The sequence below is a fragment of the Chlamydotis macqueenii genome, chromosome 5 (assembly GCF_036417535.1).
Source record: "Chlamydotis macqueenii isolate bChlMac1 chromosome 5, bChlMac1.mat, whole genome shotgun sequence".
In the NCBI taxonomy this organism is placed as follows: domain Eukaryota; kingdom Metazoa; phylum Chordata; class Aves; order Otidiformes; family Otididae; genus Chlamydotis; species Chlamydotis macqueenii.
The window spans coordinates 67,554,317-67,574,759 of record NC_141560.1 but is presented as its reverse complement, the minus strand read 5'-3'; the positions used below and the strand labels follow the sequence as shown (position 1 = coordinate 67,574,759).

The 20,443-nt window shown below is 39.4% G+C and overlaps 1 protein-coding gene across 3 annotated transcripts in view; it reads left to right on the top strand.

The window, feature by feature from the left end:
* Nucleotides 1-20,443, top strand: part of NELL1 (neural EGFL like 1) — a 304,499-nt gene that overhangs the window by 230,195 nt on the left and 53,861 nt on the right. For all 3 annotated transcript variants that reach the window (XM_086749374.1, XM_086749375.1, XM_086749373.1), the window contains one exon: nucleotides 4,608-4,703. In XM_086749374.1, the coding sequence (XP_086605500.1) occupies nucleotides 4,608-4,703 (96 nt within the window). The remainder of the gene's footprint in view (nucleotides 1-4,607; nucleotides 4,704-20,443) is intronic.

The following is a 20,443-nucleotide window of genomic DNA, read 5'->3' as shown; positions in this document are numbered from 1 at the left end:
CCCGGAGGGAACAGCAGCTTGGCTGTGCCTGTAGGTGTCAAGACCTGGCTGCTGCACTGGCATAACACAGATACAGGAAAATCTTTTACATGGCCAGCCCTGTCTCATGAGCCTTTCTCTGTTAGTAGTCTTAAAAGAGACCAGAAGAAAACATCACCTTACTGAGCAGACCTATGATTTATTGTAAGTAGCACACATTTCACACCGGTAAGTCGGTAGTATCAGTTATGGTGGCAGAGAAGGTGTGAGAGAGCTCTAACCAAAGCCCGCTCACCTACCTATCCCTGTCAGCTCTCACAACTTTCAATGGACATGTGTGATTGTTATAGACAATAAACATGGGGGGGGGGGGGGAGTAACGCCCTTCATGACTTCTTTTGTTTTAAGACCTGTGTGTAGTTCTTTCCCAGTGCAATGTGGCACATACTGTTGTGTTGGTTTTGTGTAGTGGGGGGGCTACAGTGGCAGCTTCTCTCAGAAGCTGCTAGAAGTTTTCCCTTTGTCCAGTGGACTCGTCTGGGTCTAGGGCGGACCTGTCGCTGGCCAGGACCGAGCTAATTGGCAACAGTGATAACACTTCTGCAATAACATAGTTAAGAGGGGGAAAATAAAAAAAAAAAAAAAGAAGTGAAGAAGCAGAAGCAGGGGCAGAGAGGTGGAAGCGTGAGCCCTGTGGGCCTTGCAGGCCTCCACCTCTGGCCTCCTGCTGGGCGGCCGTCTGGGCCCAACTTGACCTGGCCTGACTGCAAGAAGTGGAGAGGAGATGAGATGTGAAGAGAACCTGAGAGGCATCTGCCTGAGCTGATTTTGAAGAATTTTTTGTGAGAGGAACAGCTGCAGATGCCAAGGTCAGTGAAGAAGGAGGGGGAGGAGTAAAGTCACTCCTGGCTGAGATTCCCCTGCAGCCCGTGGTGCAGCCCATGGTGAGGCTGCTGTGCCCCTGCAGCCCATGGAGGCCCACGGAGGGGCAGAGATCCACCTGCAGCCCGTGGAGGACTCCACACCGGGGCAGGTGGAGGCCTGAAGGAGGCTGTGGCCTGTGGAGGGCCCGCTGGGACAGCTGGTTCCTGGGGGACTGCACCCCATGGAAAAACGACCCATGCTGGAGCAGTTAATGAAGGATGGTAGCCTGTGGAAGGGACCCCTCGCTGGAGCAGGGGAGGAATGTGAGGAGGAGTTCTGAGGAGGAAGAAGGAGCAAGCACAGGAAAAGAAGGAGGAAGGAAACAACATGTGATGAACTGACCATAACCTCCCTTCCCCCTGTGCCACTTGAGGGGGAGGGAGTTAGAGATAATTTGGTACGAAGTTAAGCCTGGGAAGAGGAGAGGTGTAGGGGAAAATGTTATTTTATCTCTCTCATTATCCTGCTTTGGTTTTATTATTAATAAAATGAAATAGTTTTCCCCAAGTCGAGTCTGTTTTGCCTGTAACAGTAACTTGATTAATCTCGCCCTGTCCTTATCTCGAACCTCGAGCTTTTTGTTACATTCTCTCTCCTCTGCTGCCTGGAGAGCGAGAGAGGGATTGCATAGTTTGGTCCCAGGCATGGCTAAACTACGATGACTGTGGATGAACTATTTTAATTTTTGCCATTATTTTCCTTTTTTTTTTGCTCTTTATATATGCTCTGCCACAAATTCTAGTTCTTTTTATGTCATGCAGAAATGTATTACAAAGGTCTCTGCTTACTTGCAATTTCAAACCAGAAAAAAAATGTAAATGAAGAATTTAAGTTGCACCTTTGCTGAGAATGCTGAGAATAGAAATGAGCAAATGTTCTTTCAAGAGCTACAGAGGGAATCTTTTGAGTCTCATAATGTTTTCATATGTTTTCCAGCTGTGCTTCATGCTCATATTTTCAGCTTTCTGCACAGCTATACTTTTCTACAAATATTTATACACACACAAAAAAAAAAATCACAAAATGCTACTCTTAAACCACATTTCTCTTTTTTTCCCATACAGTAGAAATTGACTGGTTTCAAAATAGATATATTTCAGAAGATTCCCATATGGAGCGTGTATATTGATGAGCGGGAAGTGTAACTAGGGAAGAACCATGCTTTCTCCACACCACTGCCTTGTGCCGGTTGGAGGAGCGCTTACAATGTTCTACTACTATGTTCTCTAAATGACTTTAACATTCTTCTCCCCGTGTTATTCTGCATAAAACAGTATGGCATGCTACAAATTATATATTTAGAGTAAGGCAGGCCCATCTATCAATTCAGTCAAGAGATATGATGATGTGATGCTTTGCCTTTATGTAGTTAACAATTGCAAAAGATTCTTTTTAATGCTGTCGTAGTTCAGCCCCGATCGGGACCAGACTACGCAGTCTGTCTCTCACTCCCCCCACCCTCCGAGCAAATAGGAGGAGATGATATAAGAAAAACGGCTCAAGGTTTGAGATAAGGTCGGTGAGAAATCCTTAAAGTTACCGTTATGGGCAAAACAGACTCGACTTGGGGAAAACTATTCATTTATTACTAACATTAGCAGGAGAATGAGACAGGGAACAAGATAACCTCCCCCCACCCCTCCCTCTTCCCAGGCTTAACATTATCTATGCTACCTCCCCTCCCGAGCGGCACGGGGCGGGGGGGGAAGGGAATGGGGGTCGCGGTCAGTTCATCACGCGTTGTTTTACACCGCTGTGTCATCGTCAGGGGAAGAACTCCTCGCATTCCTCCTCTGCTCCAGCGTGGGGTCCCTCCCACGGGCCACAGTCCTTCGTGAAACTGCTCCGGCGTGGGTCATCTCTTCCACGGGTGCAGTCCCTCTAGAACAGCTGTCCCAGCGGGCCCTCCACGGGCCACAGCCTCCTTCAGGCCTCCACCTGCTCCGGCGTGGGGTCCTCCACGGGCTGCAGGTGGATCTCTGCCCCTCTGTGGGCCTCCATGGGCTGCAGGGGCACAGCAGCCTCACCATGGGCTGCACCACGAGTTGCAGAGGAATCTTGGCCAGGAGCCGCATTACTCCTCCCCCTCCTTCTTCACTGACCTTGGCGTCTGCAGCCGTTCCTCACAACAGGCTGGCAGACGCCTCTCAGGATCCTTTTTACATCTTATTCACTTCTGATCTCCTCTCCACTTCTTGCAGCCGGGCTGGGCCGAGTTGGGCCCAGTCGGCTGCCCGGTGGGAGGCCAGAGGGTGAGGCCTGCAAGGCCCGTGAGGCTCATGCCTCCCCTTCTCTGCCCCCCGCTCAGCTGCTTCACATCTCTCTTGTCTCTTTTTTTTTTTTTTCTGTTTTCCCCTTCTTAAATACGTTATCGCAGAGGCGTTATCACGGGACATTCTGCTACCAATTGGCTAGGCCTTAGCCAGCAGCAGGTCCGCCCTAGGCCCGGCCGAGTCCGCTGAACAAAGGGGAGCGACTTCTAGCAGTTTCCTACAGAAGCTACCACCTTAGGCCCCCCCTCACTAACAAAACCACGACAAATGCTTGTACTTTATTCACTTTATTTTTCTTTTTAGTGCATTGGAAAATAAATCTTAAACATTTCTTCTGTTATCTAGCACTTTAAGCCTTCTCATAGCATTTGTACCATCTCTTTGCCAACGTTCCATCTGTGATTTTAGCTTGCAGGAAACACTTTGCAATTCTGTTATTAGCTTAGATGCAGAGAGCTGCTGTTAAATATTAATTGTAACTTCCCTTGTAAGTGCAGTCAAACCCACTGAACAACTTGTGAAGTTCAATAAATATCTAGGAGATGGTGGGGAGTGTCTTGTGGATAGGCCCTGCTCTTAATATTAGCAAAGGTCTTACTCAGGTTAACAGTGCAAAATAGATAATGTCCTGATGCTTGCCGTTTCCTTTACTTCTTTTACCTCACTTCGCGTACACACACAATAAAGTGAAAGAAAAAAGAGTAACGTTAAACTGCAAGCCTGCTTCTTGCACAGTTAGTAGACTTCCAGCTAAACCTGCTGTAAATGAGAAGACCAACACAGAGTGTTTTTAAGAGGGGTGCGATCCATCATCTGTTTCAACTCCTAGGTATTGGACAAGTGCACTTCTAAAGTGCTTGTGTATTGCTGTGTCAAGAAGCACACCTCAGTAGAGGCATTATCTTGTGGTTGAGCCCTCTGTTTTTAGTCATGAGTCTCACCCTATTTCACTTCTCGCTTCTGCAAAATGTACTTTACACTTAAAAATAAAAAAAAATACAAAAATATTGTGTGTTTATGGGCATTTCAGTAAAGCGTATTTGATAGAAGCGAGAAACAAAGTAGTTAACACCATCTGACCAGCCTGTTTTCTCTGGATGACCAGAGCATTGTAATTGTAATACTCATACTGGGTATAATTGAAAGATCAGCCCCATTAAAATTGTACGTTGTATGTTTCCATCTCTTCTTCTTCCAGATGGTTATTAATGTTTTATTGGTGAGATGGTTTGCCTACGGTGTAATCTGAGATTTTTCCTCATGTCGTTTAAGTGAGTTACTTCTCTTTGTGTTTGCAGGTGGACTGAATTTTAATACGATGAATTGTGTTAATTGCTTAGAACTTAGATGTTTTTCTTAGTATCTTGAAAATGTATAATAATTTTTTTAAAAAAAATTAAGTAGTACCCACATATCCCTTTTGTTTTGCAGCATTCTGTGAAGAAGGGTGCAGATATGGCGGAACTTGTGTAGCACCTAACAAATGTGTCTGCCCTTCTGGATTCACAGGAAGTCACTGTGAGAAAGGTAAAGCTTTACTGAAACGTACCTTCTTCTTTGGTAATGAGAAATATGATATGCTGAATCAAGAAATACTTCCATTCCATTCATTCTGCTTGATATTTTGTCTTTGTTGAAGATGTGACTGTTCCATAGCTTCCTCTTCCTAACTGAAAGCCAGTCTTAAATTATACATGGAAAGTTCTAGATAATCAGGGATGTATCTGCTTTTGCTTCCAGTGGATGCTTTTAGAGGGGGCAGCAAATGGAAAATATTTATTCCGTCTATCTCCTGTGATGCAAACTCAAGGTTACCTTCCACTTTTTCTGAATCTGTTGTGCAAATTAGACTGGAATTTGGATGCTTGCTTGTCACTTAGTTATTGAATTCTTAAGATTTCATTTATTTCTAAGTCACCGAGGCCACCAATTTTCATAGAATTATAGCTTATTAAAATATGTCTTACTAGTGACTATTTGTTTCTGCTCTTTCACAGGTTTTTTTTTTTTGCATTTCAAAATTTGCTTCTGACAGCCTCATAGGCCAGCCTTTCCGTCCATTTCGCAAAGATTTGGTTCCTTGTTTACATTAAACAGGAAGGAAGAGACAGAATTCCATGTAGGACTCTTACTAGATTATTTATACAGCAGATTTGGGATTTTATTTTGGTCCGTATTTATTGAGGTTTTACTTAGCTTAAATAACTCAATGACAGTTTGGTTGCATGATACTAGTATGGATGAGATTATAATTGATGAGGTTTTTTTACAGAAGGAAAAAAACCAAACCCATGAAATAACTGTTAAAGGATAAGTTAAATCACTGGAACCTCTTGTTACCCAGAGATTGTTCAGTAATTTGTGTTTGGCAGTGTCTGTTTAATATATGGCTGTTCTACTGTAATACAAAGTAATTTAAGCCTATTTGTCAACAAATCTGCTTTGAGTAGCTTCTGAAAGCTGCTAAAGCTTTTTATGGATGTGCTCAAATCACTGCATACTGAAATCCTGTAGTTTATAGTTGTCAGCATTGTTTCTAATTATTTGAAAATGAACTAGGACGTTAATATTTTCATATAATCTTGAATAAATGAGTTCTGCTTTTTTTTTTTTTCATTTTTTTTTTTTGCCTGTAGTCTTTGGATTACTTTTTTTTAAATAGAAATAAGCTCCCAAGCCTCCTGACATTCAGCAGTAAGTACTGGCAATACACATGGGGAAGTAATACAAGAAGTACCTGCCTTAGAGCCCCACCTACCGTAGCTCCCCAGCCTCTAGTCCTGCTAGTTACCCTCTCTCATGTACAGCTTGCTCATTCCTTTCCAAAATGTCTGTTATTCAGAGGAAACAGAACTTCCAGAGGGTTGCAAGATACCAAAGATGTGTCCTGTGTATGTGAAAATATGGCACTGCAAAACATTTACGTGCATTGCCCAAAGGTGCCCTGCTTCCCCGGGTAGCCAGTGGCTTTAGGTCTGCTTTCGGCTCGACTGCCTATGTTTCTTTCAGCCATGAATCTTAAAACTATCTTTTTTTTTTTTTTCTGTAGCTGTAGAGGGGCTTTCATAACTAGAACACAGTGTCTTTAATCTGTTGAAGTGGTGGTTTAAAATTGATAAATGGATGACATAACCATTGTTAACTCCTATGTTTTTCATGTCTTTTGCATTGTTTTGATCTAAAATATGAGTTAGCATGCTGAGTAAAGGAAACATGGCAGGCATGGTACTTTCATTATATCAAGAAATTTAGAGGTAGATGTCAGGAGGAGCTAGCTTCTGTGTATAAAATCTATACGACTTGAACCAGAAGAAAGTTATTTTTTTTCTTTGGAGATGTATAGGATTTACCAGTATGCTACAAGTCAAGATAATGATGGTGACTTTGAGAAATCTGATGTGCAAGCTGGTTTGAGAATGATTAAGGCTTTGCATATGAGAAGTTGTCACATTTTAATTATGTTACAGGGTTTGAAAGCTGCAGCAGATGTACCTTATGTCATATGTGTATTTCAGTGGCTAAGTATGTATCAGATCTATGTGAGAACAGCTTCAGCCATCTGAAGGTGCATGTTCTGGAAAAACTAAATGTTCAGAGTCGAAAGCTGACGAATCACCTTTGAAGCAGGCTTCCCTTTTGCTTTCCTGCTTACTCCTTGGAGATGTAGTGCTGTTAGGAAGAGGAGACAGTTCGGTAAAGACTTCCCTCATAGTTTGCAGTTTGCCGCAATGTTTTTTAGAGGACATACAGTATTCAAATACCATGTTTATTTTTTTCTGTAATGTTAGAAATAAGCACTTTGTTATATTTAGCATGTGGTAGCACTCCCTCAATCATTATGACATAGGCTGAAGGTGGTGAAATGGTGGGACGTGACTTTAAATCAAAGCTTAAATGTTCCTGGTAAAACCTTGTCTGATAGAAGTGTATGGTGAGCTGATGCATATCAGAAGTAAAATGATGTGTTTTGGTAATGTATTCTATTCGCCACGGTGCATTTAAAAATGTCCTTCATACTGACAACACAGTAATTCCTTATACATTATTTGTAAGCTGAAAGGACTTGTCACTGGCTAAAAACAGTGTGACCCAAATTGGCTTCAACATCACGTAAAGGGTAAAATGAACCAGTAATTAGAAATGTTGTGAAAAGCAGGTGTCCTTACTTCTGAATATGAATAATATGTTACTCATAATTTCTGACTGCCTGGTTGAAATGATGATATTAGGTTAATTAAAAATTCAGAGATATTTGAGAAGGGTAGGATTTAGGTTGGTAATTTACTCAAGTGAAATTAAAATGTACAGTTAAGGTTTATGTACAAATACATAATTCAACAGGCTGCTAAGAAGAATTACCTCTTGCCAGTTGCTTTGCCTGAAATGAGGAATCATCATAACAGTTGTGGGGCTGCCTTTTATTTTTTGAAGGTGAATTGCAAATTGATATCCAGAGATACTGTCAAGTAATTCCTCCTTGCATCCATTCCTTATAAAGCTGTTTCTTTAAGTATGTGCTTGGTGCTTCTTACAAAATTTTTGTCATTTTCTATTTAGGATCCGATTCTATCTTCTCATCAGTTTTTTGTTTGTTTTGTGTTTAGCTGGCCAGGGCTGAAACCAGTGGTCTCTGTGATCATTACCATTTGTGATCATATTGAACACAGTTGTGATACCTGTGCTAGACAGTTTTTTTTTACAATTTTTGCTGACATTGTTGTATGATTCCAGCATGTCCGTGCCTGATGGCTGACCTGGAGATACGCATCCTTAACTGTATGTAAGGATGTTGGCTTAAGCCCAGGTGCATCCTTGGCAGGGATCCCTGTTTAAGGCTTCTGAGAGACATTTTGGTGTGCAGAGAGGAATGCAAACACAGTACTCTGTGAACATTGTCGGCAGCATGGACTCAAATGCCCTAATTTTCCACTCAGTGACATTTTCTCCATCTCATATTTTTGCAACATTAAAAATAAATCCCACAATTCCTTAAGCAGCTGCTTTTCTCTCTCTGTGGATGAGCCGCAGGTCAGTGGAGTGTTCATGTTGGTTTTGTAGACAGGGTTCCCCGTTATTCTGTGTTTGTGGAGTGTTGGTCACTACTGACACTGATGCAGTAGTGAGGAGGAGATAGGCAGGACAGTCTACAGTATCAAAGGCAGGATTAATCAGGTGATCGAGTGCCTAGAAGTTGCAGGCATTCCTTGAACACCTACCTACATGTGGTGAAGTCCTACCAACTTTTATACAGCTTTGTGACGGTGACCGGTGGTGGGAGAAATTTCAACTAAGGGAGTTAATTACAATATCTGTACAAATTATAACTTTGGGCAGTGCGCAGGAAATTGCAGAAGTGTTTAAAGCAGTGAGCTCTCAGCTAGGGGCAAGTCAAGGAAAGTGCAGTATTTTTCCAAAAGCTACAGGAAGGCTTTTGGCAGTGGTGGGACATCGCATCTTAAAAGGTTTCGAAAGAATTGCACCACATCTTTGCTCCCCTGGCTCATAACAGCTTCTGTTTGAGCTGGTACACAATGAATGGGGAATATGATTCTGGTAGATTAGAAAGATGCTGTGTACACTGGAGCTCAGAGAGGTAAATGTTTTTGTGGTAGCTACATGTGTATTTGTAATATTTGCAAAGCACTAGAGAACAGATAGAATGCTGTTAAATAATTACCTGCTGATTGTAAACAGTCAGAAGCAAGGGTAAGACATGGCAGCAAAGCATCAGGATGTGATAATTACTGGAGTTATTTGTGTTATTTTGGACTGTGGAGAAAAGATTGTCTGATATTGGGGTGAGAGGTCACATTTCAGTATGTACCGCGGCTGAGAAATGTGCTTTGAATCCCAATAATTATATTGCTAGTGGGGGGGGGGGGGGGGTGAATCAACACTTGCAATATTGCATTACTTACATATAGATTCTTCAGTGCAGTCATAGATTTCACAGGTGTGCAATGAAATGTTGCTACGCTTGTATCTTGAAGTTGGATATCTGTGATTCTATGATATGTCATGTATATGCCATGAAAATGAAGAGGCCTTTAGCTGATTTGTTTCATAATAGTTGGCAGTATCTGGAGTTGTTGTCTAAGAAGTTGCATTGTTCTTTGTGTACTTGTCTCTTAAATTACTTCATCTGGAATACATTGTCTTCTGCAGTCCTTTGGGTAAAACTCCCTACAGTCTGTATTCCTTCGGACCCTGGAGATAGGAGGAAAAAAAGAAGTTAGAATGTATTTCTGTGTGCTATTTCTTTGATTCCTGAGCTGGATCAATCTGTAGGTGTGTAGCTATCAAAGACATTTCAGTTCAGTTGAGGAACCTGATTTAGAAAAATAAGCAAACAAAACCCAAAGCAAAGCAGAGAAAGTTTGGGGTTTTTTTGTTTTTTTTTTTTTTTTTTTTTTTTTCCCAGTGAGTATGGTAAGCTAAATGTCAAAACTCCCCACCTTTCTCTATGTTAGGTCTTTTGTAAAATACAAAGCAAGGTTTCTTTTGGGAAGTGAACCAGCTGTGCAGCTGTGGGCACAAGGCTTTGCATGAAATTCTTTCTAAAGCTTCTCATTTCAAGGTGAGGCAAAGCCAGTATAGCGCGAGATAGGGAGGGGTGAAGTGAATGATGCTTAGCTTATTACAGAAAACAGTGGTTGTGGTTGATAAGACGCTCCTGAGGGTGTGACAGATCCAGAGAAAGCAGATGCTCCAGGTGGCTGAGGTTACCCTGCTCCATTTGCTGCCAAGCTGTTTACAGCATTTGCCCCAGTGGTGCTGATTGCAAAATGGTGAGGGGTGATATCTTAATGTGATAGAGGAAACAAAGCTGTCATTTGTAAAGATATCAGGGAATAGATCAAAGGATATCTACTAGAAAAATCTGATTAAGACCATCTCTGAGGATCAAGGGGACATCTGTCTGCAAATCAACAGATAACTCTCAGTGGAAGAACAAAGTTGTACTGTCTCACGCTACCAAGCCAAAGAAAAGTAAAATCTCCCAGACCAGGAACATTGTTCATCCTCCCAGCTGACCATAGCATGAGAATACTGGACTAGTTTTTGTAGCGCTTACACTGTCTCATATTCTTTAAAGGTTTACTTTTAAAAGCCAGGAAAAACACTAAGCAGACAGACACTGGGTTTGGGTGTGGTGTTTTTGTTGGTTTTTTGTTTGTTTTGTTTTTTTTTTTTTTTCAAGGGATATTTTTATGTTGCTGTACAGTTTATTTGTTATATTCAGGTATCTGAATCTATGTATTTTTGTTTGTTTGTAATGAAAGGAATGTGTGCTATATTAATCTTTTATGTTAGCTGAGATTATATCTTGACATTCCAGCTAACAAATGGTTCTAATAGTCCGATGTTTTATTATTTGTATGACTTGTGGTCATAAAATACGTCTTTCATAGTCTTCTGACTTCATGAGGGACAGTTTTTTGGTCTTTTTTTTAAGTCACAGAAAATTGTTTGGATTTTTTTTTTCCCTTTATTCTCCAGAGCTTACACTTAGAAATTGGGTAGTATTATATTGCTTATCCTGGCTGAGGTTATGCTTGCTATTCTATGTTCCTTCAATTTGAATTCCACTTTATTCATCCTGACCAATGTCTATATGCCAACTAGATGTGTCAGGTATTACTGAAGGGTGCAGTTTGATCTATAAAAGTGAAAGACAAGATTTAGCTAGTTGACATTTAATTTGCATTTAGATTCATGCAAAACAATGTAATCAAGAGATAATTTCTGTTGAGCAACTTTATAGTGTACATAAGATCCAAACCAAGACTCTAAAATCCTTATTCTCTAGCCTTAAACATTAAGAAAAATACCTTTAGATAGTGTCTTGGCATGCCATCTTTTTTAATGTTCCAGTTCCTGTTCTCAGTGTTCTTGGATTAATATCTTGTGAAGACACACTATAGAACTTATTATAGAGCTTACAAAAATAGCTGCTGTGTTTTATTATTCCTTAGTTACCCTAGCAGTCAACTGAAAATACATGTGATATTTAAAGAAATGAATGGATGTGATTTCATGAAGTCGGTGGCTTTGCGTCTTCCTTTTCTTATGGAGCAATAGATTTGACTCCTTCACTGTGTCCTTTTTGCTGAGAAGCAAGCAATGAAAAATCTAAAAAGAAAATGAAGGTGCATGCTTTGGAAGGGAAGGAAAAGAGTGGGAAACTTAGAAGGAGATTGATGGCTTACATAGACCACCAGTGTTAAAGAAGCAATTAACAGGAGAAACTCCAAACAAAATTGTGCAGTCTCCTTTAGATTCAAGTATTCTGCCAAAGTGTTGGATAGTAACCTGTGTTCAATCTCTTAAAAAGCTGTAAGCAGTTGTCTTGCAATTAGAGATGAACTGTCTTTGTAGCAGTACAGGGTGAACTGACTGAATTTATACTGAAAATGGCTTTTTGAGGTGGTGAGGACTAATAAACATAGCTTTCCTAGAACCACTTTAAAGCAAAATGGCTCTTTGGTGCATCAGTATTTAGTGATTGAGGTAGTCAAGTTCTACATGAGAGACACCCTCTGCCACAGTTGAGTTGGACTTTCAAAAAGTCTTTCACAGAACAAGGCTGCATAAGCTCTGTGAAGTTTAAGAGAATTCAGGAGTAGAAGAGCACTGCTCAGATGAATGCTTACATGAGCTGTACCAGTTGGAGTGTCTCTGCAAGATATGTCCTTCCCCCCAGAGTCTTCTGTGAGCCCCTGTGTGTCCCCGTTCCCATGTCACTGCCTGCATGTGGCAACCAGTGACGCCAGCCAGCCATTGTCTGGCTTGGAATAACTTCCAGAGCAAAGTGAATGGAGAAGTAAAGTCCTTGTGTTTCCCTAAGGCAGGGCTGGCTGCATGCCCTACTCCTTAGGGAGCCTCTCATCAACAACAACACTCCTGCAGTTGCACCTTACACTGCATGGGCGCTGTCACACAGCGTACCTTTGTGAAGGAGAATTTCTCTTTCAGTGCTGAAAAGATGTGTGTCAAAAGGACCATGTGCATTTCCTCGGGTTGAACGTAACTCTGCAAATAGAGGCAAGCTCATATGGCTTGTTTCCATAATGTGCCTAGAAGATGCAGAGCACAGTGCAGAGGGTGAAGGCAGCATTCACAGGCAAAAAGGAGGTGCCTGTCTTCCCTAGATGAGAGAAAAGCGTGCTGTTAGGAATATAGGCTGTTCTAGCTAAGCAGGTAAAAAATGGTTAGGGCCTCTCTGCTCTCTTGGAAATCACTGGGGGAAAGGGAGGTTTGTTTGTTCCTGTTGTCTGTCTTTGTTTTGGCTGCTGCTACACACAGTGTTAGATGTTTACTCATCCGTAAGTTCTAATTATGTACTACAGGAGGAACATCATGTTTAGAAAGAGATAGGTAAACTAAGAAGTAGCAAACTCCGAAGCTCTAAGTATAAAAGCCTCGTAGTCCCTCTGAACTTCCTACAGCCCTCAGCCTGCGTAGCCGAATTCTGTGCAGAAGCCTTGCTCAAACTGAGACGTTGGAACTCGTTCCCTGCGCGAGGCCATGTTGCTTTGGCCTGTTCTTGAAGTTCTCAGTCTCTGACTAAGTGTTTATCCAGTTTATCCCCCATGTCACCTGTGCAGTCGTATCTGCCTCAGTTTCCTCTTGGATTCCGAGGACACGGGCAATGGGATTTGTTTCAACTGTCAGAATCACCATTGAATATATGAAAGAAAATGAAGAACTACAAAGCATTCAAAAATGTGAGAAAATATGTTTATTTGAGCAAATATATATATTCATATATTAATGAAATTTCCATTTTGTAGCTAAGAAGTTTCCATAAATGAAGCATTTCTTGTGATGTGAGCTGTACAGAAAAGACAGTTGCTTTAAAATACCTACTTCATGATTAATTAACTACAAATCGTATCTCATTTTACTATAGTTAATTAAAAAAATCCAACAAGTCTGCTTTTAGTGCAGTGCAGTAGTGCTAATTTTATAACCTAGTTTGTCAGGACATTCTAACCTCTCTTTTTTTTTTGCTTCTTCCAGGCAGATGCCTACATCAGTGAAAACCAGAATAGTTCTAAATAGAAATACCAGAATAGTCCCAAATAGAAATACCAGAACAGGTAGTGAACTAACTATAATTAAATAAAAACTACCTCAGTCTGTCCAACTACAGCCAGTATTTAGGGGACATTACTGAGTTTAATAAGCTCTTTGCCACTTTACTTTTTCTTAGTAATAGCCTACTCTGGAGTGGAGAATCAACCATGACTATTTAAATTTGCTGATAACCTGGAAATATAACTTGAGATGTGCAGAGAGGTACTTAGGTTTTTTAAGACAGAAATCCTTTTGGCTTCAGTGGGAGTTTCACCTAGGTGGAAGCCACAGGTGCAATTGAATTAGATTAAATGAAAAATAAATGGCTCTAGTAAAATAAAAGAGCATTTGGAGTGGGGTTTTTATGTGGAACAAGCTGTGTTAGTTGCAGTTACCAATGATAAATATGCCATCTTTAACTCATTGATCTATGGTACAAATCCAACTAGCTAATCTAGGAGTAAGATGCTATTCGAACTGGGTAGAGAATTCAGTCTCTTTAGAAAATCTGTGCAACTCTGAGATTTTTACTATAAAGAGCAACATTTCCGTTGAAGTTCAATACAGTGAACGGTAACATATTTCATGAGTGATCTCGTTGAAGTCAATCAAGGTATAGTGAAAGAAGATGTGCCTCAGTCATCAGAACCAGTGTCAGAAAAGAATTTCTTTTGAGAAATAATATGAGAAGTGAAAGGAATGGAGCAAAACAACATGCTGATATTTTAGAGGTATTGTTTTTCTGCATTTTTTTTCTTTTTTTAATTTAAGTGGTTTTTTTTTTTTTTCCCCTGAAAAATTATGGTATGAGAAGAACACTTTAAGCTGATGGAAGTGATGCAACAGGAAAAAAACCTAGCTGTTAGCAGCAAGATCTTTTCCCATGTTGGTAGGAATTCATCACCTATTGCAAAAGCAATAGCCGCCTCCACTTGCTTTCACTAGGCTGACATTTAGAGGAAGAGATCATGTCCCCATTCATATAATCCTTGGAAGGCAAATAAAATAACATAAATCACTTCCTCTTACCTGACTTGTGTAGATTGCAGCTTATATACAATAAGGATAACTAATCCAATTATTTTGCTTTATGAGTCAGGGTGAAAATGTGAGTGAAACCTTTGTTGAAGGGAGTATTATCCTTTCTTTGTTAACTGAGGTAGCCTCTCTAACATCTACAACTGGGTTGAATTTCCGTCCTTTTGAGTATCTGTTTTTTCGAAGAGTAACACCCATGGTTTTCAACAGTTTGCTCCAGGAAGATTGCAGGATTGGGTGGTTGTTCTACAAACTACAGTGACGAAAAGCCTACAACAGGAGGAGGTGGCTCTTTGCAAAATCTGCTGAATTAAAATCAGAATGTGGACTCAAGAAAACAAGTCTCTCTTCTTTAGGATTGTACTCATGTGTATGTACAGAGAAGAAAAGAAATAGGAAGTTTTGTTGATATGGAACCTTATAAACTTTCTTATCACCTTCCAAGGCTTTTTCTGTATCAGGTGAAACATTTTTGTTGTCCATAGCCTGTTTGACAGTGATGTGTCTGTTCTGCTGCAGAAAGTACCTGATGTACCCAAAGATTCCTCTTCACAGTGGACTTTTTATAGAGAATCCAGTGTATCGTGCCTGGTGAAATACCACAAAAATAATAGAGTAATACCTGTTGAGTGTGAAAAAGGCCTATGAATCCATCTCCTAGAAACTGTGGCATTAAAGCCTGTTCCGGATTCAGAGCTCACGAACTCACTGTGCAGATTCCTATTGCTTTTGTTAGGCTTTTGTTCGTGCCTGCCTGTAGTTGCAGAGAAAGAATATGCAAGGATGTTAAAATAATACTATGCTTAATGTGAGGTACATGTGAAAGATAAAAGGTAACTTGGATTGTTCTGATTGAATGTTTTCTTTGCTAGTTCCCTTATGATTGAAGTAGCTTTAAAATAACAGTTATGCTTGACCTCCATGAACTACATGTCAAAGTTATTTTCAGACTTTTTGTAATGTTATGATAAAAATCTGTTCAGTCCTTCACATTTGCAGAAATAGAGTTCTTCCTAAATGCATCAATCACTTTTTTGGTTTTAAAAAGAGAACCTCTGATTTAGCAACTCAGGCAGTTCAATAGCTGGAGTTTTCTAGTACTTAAGCTGTGTAACATCTGAATTATTTTCTTTAACATGTAGTATCTACTAAGTAGATCAGTCACTTCAGAAACAAATGTTGGAGTTGTGTGAAAGACTGAAATCCCCTTTCCTATTTGATTTTTCCTGAAGCGAGATTCTCTGTATGCTGGCAATCTAATCTTTGGAATGGTACTCATTTGTCTTTTGAATGAGACATGAAATGAAAGCCCTAAACATGCCTGGTAATTAAAGATCCAGTTGGACCTCTATGCTGTTTCAGCTCAGGTAATTACATTCTGAGTTCTTTAGCAATGTCAATCAGAGAAATTACTCATTTGAAATAGCTGTCTGGCTAGCATGGAGTGGCACTCATGCCTTAACTTCATAGATGTCTACGTTCTGTGGTAGGTTACAGATCCTCACAGCTTTTGATGGCAATTACTTGATTTTAAATGTGAATGACTCTTAGGTGGAGTACAAGCACATAGGCATGCGAGGGTGAGCTTTTCTCTTTACCATAGACTGAGTAAAGAATGTCCCTTGAGCTGTGTCAGCCCCTGCAGAAAGTAAGTTTAGTAGTGTGACAGGACAGTTGTTGGGGTTTTTTTTGGGGTTTTTTTTTTTTGTTTTTTTTTTGTTTGTTTGTTTGTTTGTTTGTTTGTTTTCCTGCCAAATACTCATTCTGTCCCTTTCTACAACAGCTGTCCTGTCCAGCTCTTGTGACAGTCCTAGCTCCGGAAAGCCTATCAGTCTTTCCAAAATGAATTAAAAATGGGGGGGCACCCACAAAACCCCAAACTTTTGCGTACCACAAGGGATTTTTGGTTTGTATCTGTTATGACCCAGACAGTTTATAAATCCTACAGTTAATGAAAACTGTTTTTTTGGGATGGGACTTTAATTGCCTGCAAAAGCTTATCTTTCTGTTCCCCACCTTTGTTTAGTTTCTCACCCTTGGAAAGTCCAACACAGGTTTTTTTCAATTCTTTCTGTTAAAAGTAAAGAAAGTAGAGATTTAATTCATACCTCAGAAATTTTCTTCCATTTTCTCTTCTAAAATCTTGTTTCTCCTCTAACTTTTATAGAGTTCACAAGTGATGCTGTTTGTGAGATGTGTGCTGATAGCAATAACAACTCCCGTAGTGGTCCCATTAATCATTTATAGGCTAGGGAGTCAGATACAGTGTGATAATGCCTAGCTACTCCTAAGGCTTCCCTTTTGGGATTACTGAGTCATATGTTTCTTTTTAAAGAGAGCTGTGATTTTTTTTTTTTTTTCTGGCTATCTCCCCTCCCCCCATCTTTTCTCAGCAGACTTTATTAGACGTATTCATTACTGAATAAGATGAAAGAAAGTTACATGTATAGGTGAATGGTGGTAGGTCACCGAGGATACAGAATCTGATCAATAACGACCTGAATTTCCTGCCTGATTGATTTGACTGTGGGGGATCTTTCAGATCCCTCCATGATATACAGTTTACATATGTAAAAAGAATTAAATACGAAATCACCCAAGGAGGGAGGTAGTCCACTACACACTTGTCCAGCCTCTACAAAACGACATATCTCTGTTAAAATTGTAGCTTGTCCTAGTACTAGTAACAATTGCCTTACTGGGTGTTAAATAAACTAACTGGTGTGTTAAATCCATTACTGTATCTTCTTGCTACAGTCAGCAAAGGGAAATTGGTCACTTATTAGTCAATTTGCTGAATGGTTTCAACAGTGAACTCAGACACTGTAAAAATAAATTGCAATAGCTCTTTTGGAGGAAATTCTTCCAGGGGGAAGGAACGTCCAGAATGGGAAATGTAATACTTCTGACATTGCTACTGTATTGAGTCTTGTGGAAAAGTGGAAGACAGCTCGCTTCATTGCATTTAATGTGATATTTTTCATGAATGCTAAATTCAATCTAGTTGAAGAAACTTATATATAGTATATTCACATTTCTAGATTTCATGTTTCACTCTTCTTTACATTAGTGTATATTGAGTGCCAGACTTAAAGGGCACATATAGTTTTTTCTAAGCCGAATTGAGAAATAAAATTAGGAAAAAATTAAGGGAAGAATTTTATGTCAGTCAAAGCCAAAAATGACAAATTTCTTTAACTTGCCTGTATGAGGAACATCAAATTTTAGTTTTCTGCTGTAGGAAGGATAGTATGAAGATAGGTAGACATGAAGAAAAGAATCCAGCCAAACCTGGAAGTAACTCCTTACTTTTTTTTCTTTTACCCATTGGAATATATAACTTCTGAGTATAAATTAAACGTGATACGTAGGCTGAAGGGCTGACTGTATCTGAACCATACTGTAAAACTCCAAATACTTTGTGAGGATCTAAGCCTTACAGGCTTTCTGGTTTCCATAACCTTCTGGTTTATACTGTCAGCTGTATTGAAACAGGCTGAGAATCTTGACCTATTAAATTTGGCGAAGAGGGATTTCATAAAAACCTAATTTATCTAACAGAATCATAAAAGGCTTTGTCAGTCTTTACCCCACTGAGTTGTCTTACATTATGATTAGTCATCCTGATTTCAGTTGTCTAGAAATGACGTAAAGTACGGCTCAGTGTAGGAACAGGTGGCTGAAAATGCTAGCCAAGGATAAATTAATCCAAAAAGCATAACTAATAGAAGGAATATAATGTGGTAATAAGTATTCATAACAACATTTTGAAAGTAACATTTTATTCAGAATATTTGAGTCATTTATCTGACTTACAAACATCAAGCTCTATAAATATTGGGATATATATTACAAGGTTGTGGTTTGCCTTTTATTTTTTTAAAACAATTTGTAGAACACTTCAGAATTATACTTGACTCCTTCGCAGGTCAGTAGATTATTCTGAATTTCTGGACTCAAGATGAAGCTATTGTTTGATACTCAAAGTTCAAATTGTTCTAGAGAACGAATAAGCACTGGCTGGATCTAGGGGGCACTGAATACCTTTTTTCAGGGCTCTGAAGATTTTTGAGTGGATGAATTTTGATCTTGAGAAGAAAAAAAACTTGTATTAGTGTATAGTGTTGTAAAGTGTTCAAGGTGGAGACGTAAAGAGAGAATGAATACCCTGTAGTGTTGGCATTCTGACATACCGGATCACACGCACACAGAAAGTAAGTTATGCTTATTGAGGAATGTAAGCACAGAAGCAAAACCTAAGAATGAAGGGTCTAATTCCAGTCTTTCTGTCTTGTGTGTATCATATATATCACCGCATTACATGAGTAATAGTGTTTGGGAATGATGCCACAAGCTTGCTTAGCACAGAGCATCTTTTCTCTAGATTATGTAGAAAAGCATACCATCTTTAAATATGTTTGTAGTGTTATCTATTTATTTTTACAGCATAAAAGAAGGATAGAGAAGGAGGAAAAAAAAAAAACAAAAAACCTTGACATTCCTGAAAGCTGACAGCGGAGTTAGCATAGAAGGTATTTTATAGAAGTGCATTGCATCAGATATGGCTATATAGTCTGTTTATAATCCCATTTAGGGACTATAAACAAGAAAAATTATATTGTCAAGTTATATATTTCAAGCAGACTTTAGCAGTAGATTCCAATTTTAAGCAGGTCAGCCATAACGATGTAACTTGATTGTCATGTTTTTAATTTAAAACAGCATCTTTTTTGTTGTACCGTATAAAATAGCACTAGGATGAGGGACCGTGGTGATTTATGGACATAGAGATTTATTTCCTCTTTGGAAAAAACTGTTAATGAATTTGTCGTATAAAAAGGATGGAGATCATTGTTGTTTATTGATCTTAATAATCAGCTATTGTATGAAATTCCCTGCAACTGTTCTCCTAAGACACCAGGCACATACATTCCAAGACAAGGGATGAGCAAAGGCTTGGTATAAAGCCATTACAAGTCTTCGGTTCCCTTCCCTGAGTAAAGATCCTGAGAATTTGGTGAGGTCATCTTCAAGGACACAGCTGTCTTAAGGCAGCCTGACAGAAGATTTTCTGGTTTTTTTCAGGTTTTTAAAAGCCAAGGTAAAGCCTCCTTAAAAGACAAGTTTATACTGTAAAGGTAAATTGATTACTCTGCTATTAAGGGCTAACTTGGCTATACATGGTTCCTCGTACTTTCAGAAAGAAAATCACAAGCAACACCTACATATTTTGTGGATATGTAATGTATTTATAATACAGCTTGTATTGGACTGAAGTGATGTGTCTTTTTAAGAACTCCCGAGAAAGGAGTGCAAAAATTCCTTGTAAATGTTGGCAGATAATCACGGTATTCATGAATTCTCATTTATTTTTCTTCTTATTCCCTCTCAAAAATACCCAGTGTTGTTGTGAGCATTCTGTTACTTCCAGAAATTAATTTGAAAGTGAGACAATCTAATCTAAATTCAGTGTAAATATAAATACTGCTAAAATATGCTTTCAAGACTAACGTAGGATTATATGTGTACTGTGGGGTGTAGGTCATTGCTTGTTTTCAGAAAACAAGGATTTCTGTGTTTAAGTTGTACATCGCTAGTTCTAAACCATAATTTGTGATTTTTGTATGCATTTGCTGTATGTAGAGCAGTACAAACAAAATACTACATAGTAAACCACTTCTGACATGTTTTTATTGTGTTTTTCTAATAATATATACCTGTACTGAAACAACATATCCTAGATCTGTAGAATTAGGCAGGTGAGTCTGACTAGCCCTCATGGGGTGGGATTCTTATATAGTAGTGAAGATGTGGAATAAAAATCATATTTTCATTATTCTAGTTCTGGATTTTGTCAATGGCATAGCTTTGTGCATTTTGTGTACATTTAGAATGGCTTAAGTGGGAGAGGATGGCTGGCAAAGGACATAAGGGCTGCACCGTCAAATAAAAATAAGTGAGGAAAAGAGAGAAGATATTTTTCATCTGGTCATTCTGTATGCATTGGTGTCAGAGGCAGCACTGTTAGTTGCAACGTTACTGTCATGGGTTTTCCAAGACGTGTGTCATTTTCCCAGAAATGTTGTTTCTGTAATAGCATCTCCATAGCTGTAAAGTCAGCTTCGCAAGAACACGATGTGCTGATATGG